The 18,588-nt window shown below is 35.4% G+C and overlaps 1 protein-coding gene across 3 annotated transcripts in view; it reads right to left on the bottom strand.

Annotated features, from left to right (window-relative positions):
- Nucleotides 1–1,947: 1,947 nt before the first annotated feature.
- Nucleotides 1,948–18,588, bottom strand: part of MYO6 (myosin VI) — a 137,288-nt gene continuing 120,647 nt past the window's right edge. Inside the window, exons 29-36 of one of the 3 annotated variants that reach the window (XM_084889242.1) lie at nt 17,141–17,167; nt 16,704–16,733; nt 13,919–13,957; nt 10,712–10,815; nt 9,111–9,242; nt 6,625–6,651; nt 3,865–4,083; nt 1,948–3,339 (exon numbers count right to left, since the gene is read on the bottom strand). In XM_084889242.1, coding sequence (XP_084745368.1) covers nt 3,140–3,339; nt 3,865–4,083; nt 6,625–6,651; nt 9,111–9,242; nt 10,712–10,815; nt 13,919–13,957; nt 16,704–16,733; nt 17,141–17,167 — 778 coding nt within the window. In that variant the 3' untranslated portion in view covers nt 1,948–3,139. The remainder of the gene's footprint in view (nt 3,340–3,864; nt 4,084–6,624; nt 6,652–9,110; nt 9,243–10,711; nt 10,816–13,918; nt 13,958–16,703; nt 16,734–17,140; nt 17,168–18,588) is intronic. The other 2 variants (XM_084889240.1, XM_084889241.1) reach the window with 2 other exon arrangements.

The following is an 18,588-nucleotide window of genomic DNA, read 5'->3' as shown; positions in this document are numbered from 1 at the left end:
ATCTGCACAGTTAGATCCCTCAAGAATCGTAATTAATAACTCGTGAATGAAAATATCTTTTTTTTCTTCACCCAATTAATGAGGCTCTATAAACAATAAGTCCTCATTATTATTCTTGCCTGGGAGTTTTTATTCTCTAGCTATGCTTTTGCAAATATCACCTATTTTCCACTTCAGGTGACAACTTCCTGGTTGCTGGCAGAACAAAAGGGATCACCATGCTACTGGAAAGAGTCGTCTATGAGAAGTCATAGTAGAGAGCGGAATTTGAGTCACAGTGGAATGTCTTATTATGTGGGCTTGTGCTCCTAGATGCAGTATTTCTTTCTCACATAACTGTTTGAGGAGGCACCACCTACTCAACTTTACAACTAAACTTACTGTTTCTTGACAAATGTGTATTATGGAAACTTTTTTTCAATGCATACCCATAGCTCATAATTCATATGTCAAATGTGGTAGTGGAATTAGGAATTGCATTATAACTGAAATGATGTGAAAATATTTTGTGTCCTCGTTTTAAGTATTTTATGCATATCTACCTTTGCAGAGCATTCACTAAGGAAGGAACTGGTATTGAGTGAGACAAGCATTAAAAGAAGATTAGTTCATAACCAGTTAATGCATCCCAAACGGAAACCTTCCCTACACACCACAACATTTAAAATTTAATTTTAAAAATCAATTTGCAATGAGTATTATAAAAATAAATGTATTACAAGTTGGGAGTTCTTGAATACTTTTAGCTGAAAATTCTCACACACAAAAAATGATTTTAAAATCTGTCAGGGCTGCCACTTAGGAAAAACATTTTTTTTTTATAGACGCATGTGGTGTGTGGAGAAGGTCCACCCCTTGTGTCTACAGATGCTTATGGTGAACAATGGGTTATTATACAGTGTGCTGGCTTAAACTTCTAATTTTACATCTCAATTAAAATGACTGATTAAAATACGAATTTGCTTTTGATTCCTACTGTTTCCACCTAGTCCTGTGGCTCCGATTGTGAACACCGTAAAGCAGTTGCATCAACATCGTTTAGCACACAATTTCTGCTCTTTCCCTGAAAGGTTGGCGAGGCCCTAAGTTTCCCGGCAAAGTTTTCCCATAGTCACATATTCCCTGTGAGTATGTGCATATCCGTATGTAGGTTACTGTGAGTCTGTCTGATTTAGGGCAGTTCTCCTGGTAATCACAGCTAACTCAGGAGACTACTTTAAATAGATAAGTTCTAGGACAGCTGTGTGACATAATTGGCAACAAAATGGCTTAAAACTATAATTTCACTAGCTGTTAAAGTAAAAGACTTGTAACAGTGCTTTGCTGTGATGTATTTCTTACAAATTCTTCAAAATGTTAAGTTCTCTCATTATAATAATTGTATGGTTGATTAGTCTTCCATCTGGTGGCTATATGAGTCTGGGAGATACATAAACTGTTCCTGAAGACAAGTCCTTAAAAATATATTTGGTGTCTAAATTTCCTTCAAGGACTTTACTTGTTCCTAGTTAAGAAACAAAGCTTACTATTCTCTATCCTATACAAACAAAAGCATCAATTAAAGGCGAGTTATGAGAAGAGAGGGAACAGGTCACTTATTGTCAGTCACCAGGCCTTTCTGTCAGCAATCACAGGAACCAAATGACACAGGGTGGGTGAGTCTATGGAGTAACACACCCTTCAGAAGATCATCATTTTCACATTCTCGGCAGCACAGGCAGGGCTGTTTAATTTCTTTAATAGAAGACAATCATTTGCACAGTACTGTAATAAGTAAACATTTCTGTTCAAAGACATAAAGAGCAAGGCAATTCTAAAAACAGTGTCTGAAAACTAATCTAATCAGCTGGGAAATATTTTCCTAGCTGAGTTACTCTTTCTAGGGGAAAAAAAATCACTGAAAACTCAGTTCAAAAGTTAATGTCATTTGAAATCAGAAAAAAAGAATGGAGAAGAGAGTATTTTTATTTTCTAATTTTATTCTAAAATACAAACAAGACTCTTTAGGATTAAGTCAACATAATTCCTTGATGTATTTTTGCCTCCCAATTCCTAACATGAAAGTCATAAATATTAGGCTAGAAACTGCTGACATTTGATCAAAACTAAGAGCACACAAGGAAAACTTTTTAAATTATCAGTTACATGAAACAAGCAATTACCAAGTTCAAGGACTTTTGAATTACAAAGCTTATAAAACAGCTCTACAATTACCAAAATCTCAACGGCCAAAGACACTACGAACTTTTTTAAAACAAGGATGTTTTGAAGCAGAACACTAGCCTAAATCATATGAAACAACTTGGACAAGATTTTGATATGAAAGTCACAATTGAGATGAAGTTGGAGGAATATTTGAATTCAGTAGAGTTAAGCGACAATGCCACCTAAACCTATTTTCTTTTCTAAATGAAACAAAAGTTATCCCAAAACTTTTAAGCACTTACATGATCTGAATTTCCTTTATTTGCCCATGGAATATAAGAAAAATATTCTTATAGCAACACAATGTAATAGAAAAGAAAAATTGGTGCAGAATACTATGAGTACCTTCTTTATCGCCAAGTATATCAATCACATAAGGCTCATTCTAGAATGCTAGAACTTCAGGCGAATGGCTTTACTCAAAGTAAGACACTCTGCAAAAGGGGGGGAGGGGATAAAAATGTCCACCTTTGATAGACATTGCCATGAATTTCTGCAAAAGAAAGTAGAGAGCTTTTCCAATCAAAATATTAAATGCCTTAATCTATGTGAGAAAACTTAAGCTGTTTCATTATTCCAGTTTTATTGTACTGTGCCGTCCTTAGAAATCAAGTCTTTTGAATTATTTTTCAAATTTCTTTTCCTAGAGAACAATTTTGATGGACTTAAGGCAGTTTGCAGAGAATGAGACATATCAGAATCTGTCCAAGTGTAACAAGTATGAGAATGACAAGAGGTTTATAGGAAAATAATTTTTAGGTCCCAAAATCACTACCATAATTAACCTTAAATTAACAAAAAAGCCATGATTAATAAAATCTGTTCACTTTGTAGAAGTAATTCTAACATGATCGTGGAATGCTTAAATCTCTGGGCACACACCCTACCTAGTACCACGGCAGGGGCTCCCTGCTGCCAGCTCAGCGTGTAACAGCTACTTTAACAGATTCTGCAGCATGGCCGTGGCATACGTGGGCCTCGCCTGTCTGCTCTCAATTGCATTCTGAAGGTACTGGATGCCTCCACAGCGTTCCCAGATTTCTTCAAACTGTCTTGGCAAAATCTCAGCACCACGCTTTCGAGTCAGGCCTGTCTCTTCAAGGTTCAGCTCACACATCTCCATGTCATCCTTACCTGCACAAATGAGACAGCAGACAATTACCGTGTCTCTTTCAGAACTACTGTTACAAACCTTATTCCTGAAGTATCTATCAATTCTCATAGACTTGAGAACTTTCAAAACTTTATTTTCTTCCAAGATTGAAATCTGCTTAATAAACGCACTAGGGAAAAAAAGTTTGTCCTCCACCAAAGACCCTTTCAAAATGTACCATCCCTACAACTGATCAAATGCTGAGGGCTAATGAAAATGCTACATTTCCTTAAACTGTTACAGATCAACTGATAGAGTTAAATACCCCATGAAAGGTTCTTAGGACATAGACAAGTTCCTATGTGCTCTACGAGGACATCATCCAAGCAAGTTCACATTATAAATAAATTAAGCCTCAGATAAACTGAAAACGTGACTTTACTGCAAAACTCCATCCCCCAATCCTGAACTTCTAATGAATCATTACATTATATCTTAGGTTGTTTCATTCAGAGCTTATAACCCTCTCCTCCTTTATAAGTGTTTTCCCTGTGAGTCATACACACCAGCCACAAGAAGGATGGGTGGCTTGTCAGGATGGAGTTCCATTTGCCGGGCAATCCAAGGTCCGTCGAAATGGGCGTACCACCAGCCTTTCTTCTTGTTCTGCGGGTCTTTGTACTGGTCCGCGGGGCGGATGAATGGGATGCGGAAGAAGCGCTGCTGTCTGTTCATTTCGATCTCCTGCTGCCTGGCAGGGAGCTGAGCGGCCGGGTTCTGCTGAGCTATTGCACACAACAAGGAAAGTTACACCGGCAGCCCCAGGGATAACAAAACAGCATTGAATCCTAAAATGTACCGCACATTTTTTTTTTTAAAGAAGAGGGGTTCCTATTAGTAAATTTAAAACAAAATGTAAATAATAATTGCCTATAATTGAATACAATTCACAGTGTAATTTCTTCAGAATTTTCTTTCCCTAAAGAACTTCCTTTACATTGCAAATACACACACACACACACACACACACACCCCTACACACCCCTGCATACACCCCAAAAGCAGCAGCCATAGTACCCTAAAATAATCAGTAACCTAAAATAAAGTCACATGGCAGGAAAGCAAAATAGTATTATTTACTAGATTTATATTTTTCCTCCAAAGAGTTCAAATAAAGGCAGAAGAGTAACTTTTACAGGACTATTTATGGTAAAACAAATAGTAATTATACAAATCTGAAGGATTATAGATGATATTTGTCAATTAATCACAAGTTCCTCAAAAAAATAGAAGACAAAAGTTTCCTCTTTGGCCAATCTTGGGATTTACAATGGCCAAGATAATACATATCTTTCACTAATACTATTTAAATGACTTTACAACAACAGCAAAGACCAAAAAACTGAACAAACTTTCCCTCAGATATTTACTTACTCTGAAAACAGATTTCTCTTGGAGTAAGATTCATTGAAATAAGTGAAAAGTGTATAATATTTGGTCCTCTTTGCCAATAGGAAAAAACTCTTTACTTTTCTGATAGTACTGGGTATTACCCTCCTGTTAATAAACTTTTTTCCCCTTGCTCAATTTCCATTACTAAACAATTGGGTTTTTATTTTATCTACAAATATAAACATTTCTCTGGGGCAATAACTTGACATTTTCAGCAACGTAATTTGGGTAAAGTCTGTTTAATACGCTTTATACTCACAACTTTCAAAGTGGACCCACCATTTACTGCAGCTCAATTAAGAGTCTCACTGAAAAACTAAGTACGTCAGTGAGAAATTATATAATATGTGTAAGTCAAGAACAGCCATATGGCTTTTGTAAGAATCTCCAAATACCGAAAGGATGAAAATACTCTTATTCTACTTTTTACACCAACAGCCAAAGCTTTCTAGCACTGAATTTATTTCTGAGCAAACCAGAGAAAGCAAGAGGCCGTTAGCAAAGCTCTCTATGCTTAGGAAAGAAGGAGACTGACGCCCGGTTTTGTTAGTGACTTTAAAAAGCCGCATCACCTTTAGCAGTTAGCAGAGAGGAGCTCATTTATTCTTTTGTTCCTGTTCCACCAAAACTACTTACAGTTCAGTGCTTCCATTTTATGTTTTAAAAACTACCTACTTTGAAGAAAATACATTAACTCAAAAGTAAGATATTGTAAAAGGGTTTTAAAAATCCTTCATCTTAAGCAGTGAATTAGAATTCAATGTCTAGTTGACAGAATACTTAATAGGGTACTGATCACCACCCATTAACCTGCTTTTTTCTTTAAAATAACAGTCTCCTATAACTTAATATTGTGGGTAAAATTAAGAAACCCAACATAAATTCTTTGATGGCTTTTTTTCTACTAATGTGAGAACTGAAATTGTATTGGGGAGACAATATCCATCTGGGAAAGTACAAAGATACAGACATTAAAAGATGGAAATTCATCTTCTAAACAACTATTTCTTTCACACCCAATAACGTTATCTTCAAAAGCGTGAAATAGGTTTCAAATATAGCCCCAGAAATTACTAAAAAGCACTTTTAAAAATCAAGTCTCACCAGCTGGCAAATAAATATGGTATTACTGTAAGTCCTCATTTAATATCTTCAATAGGTTCAGTGACTTTAAGTGAAATAACATATAATGTAACCAACTTTACCATAGGCTGATTGATATCAACAAGAGTTAAGTTCCTATGGCAGTTCTTCAATGTAATAACAGGACAGTGAGTAAAACAAAGTTATTTGAGAACCTACTGTATGTCCAAATGATTGTTGAAACTGATTCTAGAAGAAATTCACTGCACATTAAGATGACTCAAATCTTTTCAATTATATTTTAAAAAGTGCATCATAGGAAGCAACAAACGTAGCAGAATAATCTCTTCTTCCTATGAAGTGGTGTCCTTTTAAATCTGCATGTGTATTATCATACAGAACTCCAATCCCTTTGAACAGACATGCTTATCCCACCACAGTGTTTGAAACCGGCACCTAAAGTTAGTCTTTATTCTAAAAGATCAGCTGCTTATTAAGATAGAGTTTTGCTACAATAATAATTGTACATATTCACAGTTTAAAATGCTAGTTATTTCTTAAAATGAAGTAATTTTATAAAACAACAGTTTAAATTTTGTTGTTATTTTTTGGAGTGACCCAAATAAGAGTATCATCTCAAATTAAATATCTAGTACAGATAAACCAAGATTAATGTACTATAGTTCCACTTAAAAATTGTAGCAAAACAATGTTTAATAGAAGTTAGTGCTTTATAAAGTATTTTTAACCCATCTTCCAGTTAGCTCATGAGTTACCACCCATTGACTTACGTGAATTGTTCAAAAATGTTGCAAAATCTGTGAACAAATATTTTATGTTGAAGAAAAGATAAAAGTGCCAAAACTGTTAAGTGAGCATTCTTCTAATTTATAAAGCCTTTCCATCAATTGAGGTGGTGACTAACAAGTAAATATCCTTTCCATAGACAAAGACCCACAAGTAGATGCTGCTTTCTTTCTTTCTTTCCTTCTTTTTTTTTTTTTTAAACTATTTTGATTATGTTTTAGAAAATTCTGCCTGATGGACATATAAAGAGGATCAAAATTTAAAAATTGCATTTCATTTGTGATTTTGGGACACAGTAATATCCAAACAAAAACCCAACACAATCAGTTAATAATGGACATTATAGTAACTTTAAGGCATTGCAAGTATTTTTGTAGAAAAAAAAAGGGGGTAAATTCTAAATTCATCCAAAATTATATGTAGTAGGGAAAACGCCCTACCATGTTCACATGTACCCAGGATGTTTTAACTTCTCCGAATTGTTTAAATCTTAAACCTATGCCATTTTTATTTTAGGAACTATGAAATAAAACTACTCTCCAAAGTCTTTGTTTTAAGCAACTAAATATTATAATTTTTTACTGGGTGATTTTCCACTACACCAAAGTTATTCCTGAAAATCTCTGTCTGTAGTAAACGTAATGAGAGCATGCTCACCCTGAGGACAGAATGAGGATCCAAACTCCTAACTCCAGAAATTACCATCATTTGTGCATGCATTACTCTTACAGGCAATGACCTCGTTATATTTTTGTTTATCACAGCTGTTATAATTTTATTTTCTCACACTGATGAATTCAAATCCTTCCAAGTATTGAGTTACAGAGCAGTTCTTTTTAAAGGCCAATCAGCGGCCCTGTTAGTACACCCCCTAAGAATAGAATTTTCTCAACTGAGCTTGTTACGTATCTTGGTGTCCTTCACCTTTCCTTTTACCTGTAGCTCCTGTGTGAGTTTTACGTGAGAGAACAAAAGAGAAAAATAAAGTAATTTTCAGAGCAGAAGTTACATTTTATCCTGAAAGTAGCCCATAATCAAATTCTTTGAAAGCTACATATAAAATGTGTTCACATAAAATTCCTAAATTTGTACGTGGATGGCACTTTGAATCTACTCTTTTGTTCTTCCAAAATGTTATATATATTACGAATGAAAATAGTATAAACACCAGCAAGGTGAGCCATGGATTATTTGCTCTTTTTTTTTTGGCAAATTTGGGTGAAGAAACTATCAAAATTTGGTTTGAAAATACAAGGAATATTTGTATATGCATTCAAAATGTGAATGCAACATTAATTCCTTTTTTTTAAAGAAGTGTAATCATTTAAATGAATAAATTTCCAAATAAAACATAATCAAAGACTATCAGCCAACTTAGAAAATTAGAGCTAAACCCATTGAGATTTTTACAAAACAAAGGTAACTGGTTGGAAACCTGGTGCAGACAGTGAACAGGCAATGGATGCACCCTCTCCTCCTCATTTCCCAGAGAGAGTTTTAACCTAGAGAACGCAGTGGTGGTCACGAGAAGGTCAATGTTGAGAGGGTGTGCCACCTGCTGTTTCCTAGTTCTGAGTGACTTCTCAGTGCCCGTCCAGAGCGTCATGTTCTGACTGATGGCACCCCTAGAGCAATGACCAGCACTAACAGCTCTCTTAATAGTACATTTCCCTCTATTTTTGCAACAACCTGGAAACATTAAAAGTCCTTCCCTTAAGTGACTTTAATCAAAAACTGCTTTTATTTGCTAGGAAGGAGAAGGAGGCAAAACATAACTGAGAGTTCATCCCCTAAGTTGGGTCATGCATTACCAAACTATACTATTAAGTGGAATGTACCCCTTTACAAATAAAAAGACATTACATATGCTGTTGATGTCTCTTTAACCAAAATTGGGCTAATAAATTGTGATCGTTTAAAGGTAGCAAGTTGAACTAACCAAATTCCAATTATTGCTTTTGTGAAATTAAATATATGAAATTACTATTCATATATTAAAGGTATTCTCAATTTAATGTTAAAGCTAATGCATACTTTCACTAGGTTATGTCTACCCTGCTCTATTTTCCAATTTCAAGAATAGAACTGTCCTTTTGCATAACAAAATAACAAAATTCATTTTTTGGAAATCAGTCAAAATATCAAATCCTGATCTTGGCAAAACTTTAGAACAAACCAAGGTACTGTTTCTCTTACATGGGGAAATACATATTTACAACATTATTGTACAACCTGTTCACTATAGACAGGATTATTCTTACCTCTAGAATGTATCTTAAGAAGTAAATTCAATACTTCTTAACAAATAAGACTTTACATTTTTTTAATAAAAATAATGCTATGAGCGAAAGCCATCGTGATTGTGCTAAGTTCAGTGGATCACACTTCTATAGTAAGAAAACATTTATATTGGACATGTCACCCAAATGTCTTATGTATAGTACATTCCGAAGTACAGATTTGTTTTTACCATAATCAGTAACAGACTTCGGAGCACGTTGCTCTGTCTCAGTATTTCTCTTCTTGTTCTTGGACTTCCAAGCATGATATACTTTTAGTCTCCTATGAAATTCTTCTCTACAAGCTGCCAGAAGCTCAATATCTACCAATTACATAGAAAGAGAGAGAAAAAGAACATCCTAATTTAGTTGTCTAGCATAATTATTCTGTGCATAAACATATATATATAGTTTTTATAGACAGTATTTATATAATATAAAGTTTTCATTTTAAAGTAATAGTACAAATTAAAAGCTAATTATTGATAAAGATTAATATTTTATGGTAATATTATCTTTTATATTTACAGAATTTTATTATACATTATTACTATTTTATTTCATTTTTTAAAAATATATTTTACTGATTTTTTACAGATAGGAAGGAAGAGGGATAGAGAATTAGAAACATTGATGAGAGAGAAACATTGATCAGCTGCCTCCTGCACAGCTCTTACTGGGGATGTGCCTACAACCAAGGTATATGCCCTTGCCCGGAATCGAACCTGGGACCTTTCAGTCCACAGGCTGACGCTCTATCCACTGAGCCAAACCGGTTAGAGCCATCATTACTATTTTATATAATTGGTTCAACAAAAGAATCTTGAACAAAAAAACAAACAAACAAACAAAAAACCACGTTGGACTAAATAGTTCTTTTATAGATGAAGAACTTAAATTACAGAGGTTAAGTCACTTGTCCAAGGTCACAGACTACTACAACAGAGTAAAAAGGAAGTTATTGTATTCAAATGCAAGCTAGATTTATATGCAACACATTTTTTGTTTGTAATTATGCAGATAAAATCAGTGAGGTGAGAAAGAACATTGTGAGAAGTCTGTACAATTATGACACTTTCGTTCCTATTTATAGTATTATGAATTCAACACTATGATTTAACCAAGAACTCAACTATGTGGGAACCTCCGGATATAGTACTTTACTCTATCCTGTTGGAAGAAAAAGGAAAGACTGGCCTCGCCAGTGTGGTTTAGTGGCTGAACATCAACCTATGAACCAGGAAGCCATGGTCTGATTTCCAGTCAGGGCACACTGCCCGGGCTGCTGACTTGATCCCCAATGGGCACACACAGGAGGCAGCAGATCTCGTACAGGAGGCAGCCGATCGATGACTCATTCTCATCACTGATATTTTTCTCTTGCTCCCTTTCCCTTCCTCTCTCTAAAATCAATAAAAACGTGTTTTTAAAAAATAAAAGGAAGGACTGCATTGCCCTCTTTTCCTTTGCATCATGGACCAAAAGATTCTGGTTTTAATTATATAAGTTATATGAGATGGACAGTCATTAATAGAGCCCAGACCATAATTTCTCTCTGTTTTCCTTCAGTGACCTAGGCAAGAGATAAGCAAAATGAATTTAACTTATTTAAGTATGTCTTCCTTTTAGCTTTGTGGATAAATTAGGTCTTCGTTTCAAGGTAATAGGAACAAAGAGGATGGCTTATACTAATTCATATGCAAATTTAAAAATAGCACCCCCAGCTGGGTATTTATTACTTGTTCATAAATACAGGAAGCCTTCCAATTTTTCATCCTTTCCATACACTTACCACAAGAAGTATTGATGGTATCACGTAGTTCTGCATATTTCCATTTACTGAGATCATGTTTCTTGGTTCCAGCAGCTGCCTTGGTGGCTTGTACAGCAGGACCTCTGCAATTATTACATAGTTTTACATATTTAAACTAGAAACATGAATGAAATGTTAACTAAAGAAGCAAGAAAGTAAGTGTAAGTTTAGGAACTGGAAGAAAGATATAAGTTTTGTATCTCTGATGGATGAAATGAAGAATGGTGTACTATAGAATGCCCAGGCAAATTAAAATTTTCCAGCATGCCATTTAATAGCTATATTAGGAGGACTTCTGATTCCAAATTCTAGTACCATAGGTTTATCTAAAGTTAAAAAGTGCATTTATGTGTATTCTTCGAAATCAGAAAATAAATCCTCAACATACATGAACAATATCATTAGAAGCAAGCACATTAAGGGTTTGTTTATGAGCCACTGGGCCACACAGTACCATCACCTGTAGATTACTGGAACCTACAGATGGCCAAGCCCCAGTCACACCTCCTGGCTCAGGATCTCCCTAGGCATCTGGGTGTTTACAGGGTCCACAGGTAAATGTCTAAAATGCAACCCGCCACATTAGTCATAAAGAAAGGCTCACAAAGCTGCTGGGACCTGGAAACTCCTGTGACCTTTTAACTTCACTGTTAAAGAACCCTTAGAAAAAAGTCCTATAACAGGGGTGGGGAACCTTTTTCTGCCAACGGCCATCTGGATATTTATAACATCATTCGCTTAATATCAATTTTTGTTGCTGTGAAATAAGCTCCTTGATTTATTGAATTTTGAGTCCCTCCTGTGGTTGCTCTGGCAGGACCAGACCAAATGTTATCTCGGGCCTTAAACTGCGGGCAGACCAGATGTTCCCCACCCCTGTTCTATAACCAGGTAAAACCACACCCAAATAGTTAGTGAGGGACAAATGTGTAAATTATAGGAAGGGGTTTTAGGTCATGAAGTTGATAACGGAGATTAAAAAGGGCACAAGTGTTATATATTGCCCAGTGTAACAGTAATATTTGAGTAGAAAGAGAGGAAGCACATTTTAAAAATTAAAAATATGTATAAAATAATAAATTTAGAGTAAAATAGGATAAAGGCAACTTTTTCCTTGTAGTGCTACTTGGGCCTTAAGGTGTGTACATAACCTAAAATAATTATTCAGAAAGTATGGGAACAACTTGTTTTCTGTAATAATGAACATTACTTTCCAGCAGCTTACACTAGCCACAGGGGACACTCAGAATAAGCTGCAAATGGACTTTTAAGCACAAAGTAACCAAGGAAGGATTTAAACACATCCTATTTCAAGACGTGAAAAGATGACACAAATAACTACATATTAAAGAACTAAAATATTACTTCTCAGGTATCAAACAAGGAATTTCACCTTTATCAGACACTTCTCCAAAAAATGTCCTCTCAAAGAGCAACAATCAAGATATAACACTAAAGTGGGCTACTTTCTCATCATTTTATGTTTTGAAAGATAACAATAATCCTGACAGTCAAGACACAGATAATGACACTGACTGGAAAATGATGTGGGAGAATATGTATCCTTCCTGAAATAAAGGAAATTATTTCTTTAATAGTAAGCTTACCAATGAAATAAGCTGCTTGTGCCTCCTCACAAGGCCTATTTATGCTTTCATTTCAGAGAATAAAACACAACGTACCTCAGCCTACATACTTAAAAACTGTTCGACATACATAAACCTGAATAAAAACGAATGTGTGGCCATTTAGTCCTTCCTGCTTTCTTGTGGTTAAAATCTGTTTTGGGTTTATTGAAGAATCCATAGTTTTCATAAGCTGTGTGACTGGCAATTTGCCATGTAGCTCTTTCTTCTAAACTGCTTTGCTCAGAACAAGTCGGCTGTGTGTCAGCAAGGTCTATTACCCTCAACAATAAATTATGCTTTAACATTAATTCAAATTATGTATTCTTTTGTCCTTTTCTATAGCATTAAAATACCATTCAATAAACCAACAAAAAATTCTCTTTTCTTCTTAGCTCTTCTAAGAATCTTTTCTAGGAGAGCAGCTGAAAATTGTTATGGGTTTTCTATTGTTACTTTATTTTCTTTTGAAAGAAAAACTGAATTTACATAATATACCATTTATAGATTGTCAGAAAATACATGGGGTGTCAATATAAATAGGGTGTGTTTTAATACTTTTTAAAATAATAACACTGAATTCAAATTATTATTGCTTAAGATATGATTTTGGTATTACTAACTTTTAATTCATATTACCTCAAACAAAAATATACCTAAAATCATACTCAGCATCCTAAGAAATACATGACTAAAATGCACCTTTGGAAATATTTAAAACAGTAAAATAAAGCTGTAGTTTATTGTTTAGACTCGATTAACAGATATTCATGTAAACAATAAAGTAGTAGGAAAATTGACTTGATTTTTAAAAATATATTAGGCACCTTCAATTAATTTTGTAAGCTCAAAATTAACAGTTAAAATTTTATTGATTCATATCCACTTAATAAAGGTAATGGACTAGATCCTGCTGGGAAGTTATAGCCTTTGGAGGCTCAGTTTTTACATCAGGATATTTTTTCCATTGATTTTTAGAGAGAGTGAAAGGGAGGAGGAGAGACACAGAGAAAGAAACATCAATGTAAGAGACACATCTGTTGGTTGCCTCGTGCCTGCAACCTTATGGGACTCTTCAGTCCGAGGGACCTTCAATCCACAGGCCGATGCTCTATCCACTGAGCCAAACTGGCTAGGGCGTAGCAGTGGCTTTTAAACTGTGTACTGTGGTGTACAAATCCTTGGAGTAGGATTCCCCGCTTCAACGAGGCACAGTGGTTCCCGGCCAGGGGGCAGCAGCACCCCTAGAGGGAGTTGCATGTCATCAGGAAGACAGAAAGGATTCCCCTAAGAGACTGGGGGCCAGTGGTAAGCACAGCAGTACTACCAGCAAGGAAGAGTCTAATCCAAAGAGCCAGTGGTTTCACCAGAGAATGCCGATGGACGGGAACACTGCTTGTTATCTTTTTCTATGTGAGAGTGAAGTGACACTTCTCGTACAGAAAACATACATGGAAAGAGTATGTTATTCATACAACAGGTTCTGGTCCAAATATTGACAAGTAATTTAAAAATATGACTTTGAGGTGGCACGTATTTCCCCAGATTGTACTGCACTAACCTACTCAAGATTTCTGACATTTCTTTCGCCATTTGTTCCCTATAAAAGAATGATAATACAACAGCGTTATATAAAAGACAATTACATACAAAGTACTTAAATATCTTAAAGCACAATTAAAATTCTACATTTTAAAAATATTTATATTTTCAATATGATTATTGAGTTAATAACCATTCTCTATTATTTTACTTTGTAAAAGTCTGCAATATACTTTTTTACATACATAACCATAAAACACAGCAAATTTTTTGTGTAGATCCAGTTATTGTTATTTGAACTTTCCTATTTTTGCAGTAAGAACTTTCAAATAAAATCTCATGAGAGCCATGCTTCTGTGGTATTATTTTTATGTACAGAATAAAATGTTCTAAATGCAGACAGGAAACTTGGCAGGATATAGATTCTATATAAAAATGTTGCACTGGATTGCTTAGAAAATATTAATTAGCAAGGTATACTGGTGGTAAAACAAGTTGATCTATATTACGTTGCCAGAGTTTAAATAACTCTGATGTATTCAAAGTTTTAGAATTCTAGATCAAAGCGTATTTTCATTTTTAAAAAAAATCAAATGCATCAAGTACTTGTTAAATATTAAGATGAGAGGTGTTCGGACTTTTCAAGGACAAAAATTTCCCAACGGACAAAACTTACTTATCTCTTATTACCCCAAAGAGTGTAACTTTCTCAGTATTTGTTTAAATCTGTGAGATGGAATGGATGTTTCATCATGTTCCTGAATATTTTAACCTTATTATTTTCCTGTCCTGTCCTTTGCTGTCTTCCTTCATAATTAATAAGTTTTCTCACTCATTCTATTCTGGTAAACCCCCAAGTCCTATAAACCAGTAAAAATCAAAAGAAGATGGTAGTTGGGCCTCAGGGCAGTTTCCTGGACACCCGCCCAGACTCTCTCGGACTGCTGCATCTCTTTCCTGCACTGGACACTGGCTAAGCCCAGGTACCGATGGAGATCTAGCTGAGCAAGCAGTCAGAGAAAAAGCAATCTTTCAAAACTGATGATCAAGGACAAGAAACACAAAGTAAAAAACACAAATGTAATCTAAAGAAACTGCCTACTGAGCAATGTATCAACCTCTCTTCAGGCTGGTCAGAATTTCCTAACGTTCAAACTCAGCATGATTTTGGTAACTATTTTTAATTCTATTATCACCTACCCCAACGTTTCTATCAATACGCAAGAGCACCTCTGATTTTACCACCGCTTTCTCCTGAAGCTCCCCCGATTCCCGTCCCACAGCGGGCTTCAAGGAAATCGGAGCTCTCTCATTACTTGGACTGTCAATCGTATAACAGTTTCTCTATATACCCCCAACTTCACTGGATGGCAAGTTCTACTGATTTAATATCTCGCCTGCCCTATGTTACAGCAAATATACTGAATAGAAATGGTTCCTGCATCCAGGTGCTTTTTTCCTTCTGATTTTCCCAGACTATATGTAGATGCTCACAATTTCACCTTCGGCCATCGGTTACAGGGCTGAATTCAAGCTCATCTGCTAACTATAAAGAAGTTATTTTAATGGAGGGTGAGAGCATCCACTCAATAACATGTTCAAGCAACCTGGTGCGTTGTGGTGAACAATGGTGTTGGCATTTGGTGAGGGGAGGGGTCAGGGATGCCAAATGTCCTGCACAAGGAAGAGCTGTCCTATGCCTCATGGGGCTTAACCATGCTCACACATTGAGGTGAAGTGCACACACACACACGGTTTTACGTGGAAACAAAGTTTTACATGTGGAAGAACTTTTTTTGCCTGGTTTTATCATTCAGATAATTTCTGTAAGAATGCACCTATTGCAAAAAGGAGAGAGAGAACTTAACTCTGTCCAGAACTTTACAAAGGACTGTTCACAGCTGCATGGCATTTACTGACTGATGTAACATTCTTATATAAATTTGAGTTTGAAGTAGTTGCATTCATGGTAATCCTATGTATACATGCAAACATTTGAGTATTTGATTACATTTTCCTGTAGTTGTAACCAAGCACTTTTCATATTAAAATAACTATTGCTTCATTGTAAATTACTAAGCTTTTACTTCTCTTTAACATGCACTGTTTGGAGAACTATACAGACACATGCATCATTTTTACATTTCTGGTATCTGTCTGAGGAGTTGAGAACCATTACTATAATAGTTGGGCCTAAAAGCTATTAATATTCATATTTATGCATATTCCAAAATGTTATATGTATAGTATGTATAAAATATAAGCAAAAAATATATTTTATACATATATCCCAAATATTACTTAGATTCTCTTTCTATGGAGAGATTTTCATAACAAAAAGATACATCAGCATCAAAACCAGCATTATATATATAACTTCAGATTATAAACTATTTAGATATCAGTAAAATAAACTATCATACCTGCTGGAAATTAAGCTATCTATTACGACTCAAATACTTTAAATATTTAATATATTCTTAGTTATATCTCCATATCTGTTTCTATAAAGACAGTAAGTAGTAAATAAATAAAAACACATAGAACAAAATGAGTGTTTAAACAATGTTAGAAAACTCAAAGAAGGAAACCAAGTCACAAACTACTGTGACTGAACACCATACAAGAGCACTGAACATCTTTCCTGGGCAAAGAAAAAATGAGTTATCTTATTCTTTTTAATAAAAGGAAATAATGTAAAATTCACTTCAATAAGGAAATGATTTCTCCTTAAAAAGTATCCATAACCTGTTAAAAAGAAAGTTATACAACTAAGTCAAATTGTAAAAAGTGAAACCACATACGGTGTCATTTTGGGTCTTGCTCCATTAATTCTGTGAAAAGAATACATTTTAATTAATATCATAAACAATTCTGAATTGTGAAAATCTGGATTGTGCCCAACTTACGTGTTAGTGACTTTACTGATTTTAAAAAGTGCATAATCTTTACTTAATCTACGTGTGAGATTACTCATAATTTCAGATACAGGCATACCTTGTTTTATTGTGATTTGCTTCATTGAGCTTCAAAAATGTTGTGTTTTTTACAAATTGAAGACAAGACCCTCCACCAGCACAAAGTTTATGACTCCCTTTATTGCAGTTATTTGGAAGTGACCCCACAATATCTTCAAGGTATGCCTGTTACGTGAAATCATAACTTTGCATCCAGGATCATGTGTGTAATTGATTGAGATCATATTTTAAAACATATTACACGTGTGAAAAATAATTCTTACTTAGAAGTTACTGGATGGGTACCCGAGCTGGAAAAGTAACTTGAAATTGTTTATTGCAGCAGAATCCATCAACATACAGAACCCAAGAACACATTAAGAACAGGGCTAGGGATTTCTTACTCATAAATTGTTAGAAAGAATTCAGTACTAACCAAGGCAAAATAAACATTCAAAAACATTAAGTTAGGCCCTGGAGTAAGATAAAATTATCAAACATGGGGCATCGGTATGGAACATCATTCGTGACACAGCGCTAATGCTTCTAGTGCAGAGTTCACACTAGCCAGGCGATCTGGAGGAGAAAGCACTCACAGGCCTGGTGTCAGAGAAAGCTTCCTGGGAGAGAGGCTCACAGGCAGCACTTCAATGGGTATTTGAGAGGAGGGACAGCATCTCCAGGCCTGTCCCACGGGAGAACTAAGATGCACTCTTCCTCCCTTCAAGTTACAACTGCTTGAATATCCCCTAATCACTTAGTTGTGGTCCCGTTCCCTAGCTAATTCTGCTTCACCTAAATCACAGGTGGCTTGTCATTTCTGTCGAAGGTCCTAAATGGTCCACTCTCTCCCTGAGACCACCCGCTTTGGAAGAGGTGCATCTTTCTGAAGATGGGAAGCGGTGCACAGATGAGCCAGTATCTTACACACAGTACAGGAATGGTACCGGAGGTAGCTGAATATTGCAAAGGCTCCCACATAAAGCTTGGCCATGAATACCAATAGTGACTACATGAATGAGCCCTTTAGAAATGACTTCCAGCCATACTACAGCCAGCTCTGCCCATTTCAGTCTGTCCTCACACGTGAGAAATGGCAGCTGTAAGAGCCTGGACGGCCCACTGGTCAGTTATACACAAAGACGCCCGGTCACTGCGACGTAGCACAGGTGGGAGGAATGGAACAGCAGCTGAGCTAAGTCTGCACATACAAAAGCCAAAGATGGATGGAAATGATTTAATTATGGCGAAATGTGAACCAAGAGCCCAACTATTGGACTCAAACCCAACAGCTTAAAAAATCATTAAAACACCTGTGCTTGATAGGCCTATTCAGTTTATTTAGATATAATATACCTCCATATACAATTCAGGCCCCAGAACTCCCCAATATAGTCACTTACTAGAAAAAGTGTGAAGGTAAGTTAATATACCCTTTCCTTCTCTATCTTGTTTTCAGCTAAATAAAATCTAAGCACTGCTTTATAATATATGTTTTTCCTTTCACAAGGAAACAGCAATATCTACTATTTTTTATTATATTTTGTCATAAACAGTGCTCTCACATTCTGAAAAGCATAGTTACATATATGAATGTGCCTCGCCGTATGTACAGATCATATATACCTACACATAAAGGAACTCCACAAACTAGTTTTGCTCTGTTTTTGTAAATAATCAAAATAACTAATATTTCCATATTCTAAATTTAAAATGAGCCTTCCTGAAACTT

Source organism: Pipistrellus hanaki, assembly GCF_964339955.1.
Source record: "Pipistrellus hanaki genome assembly, chromosome: 7".
Lineage (NCBI taxonomy): Eukaryota > Metazoa > Chordata > Mammalia > Chiroptera > Vespertilionidae > Pipistrellus > Pipistrellus hanaki.
This window is presented reverse-complemented; position numbering and strand designations above follow the sequence as displayed.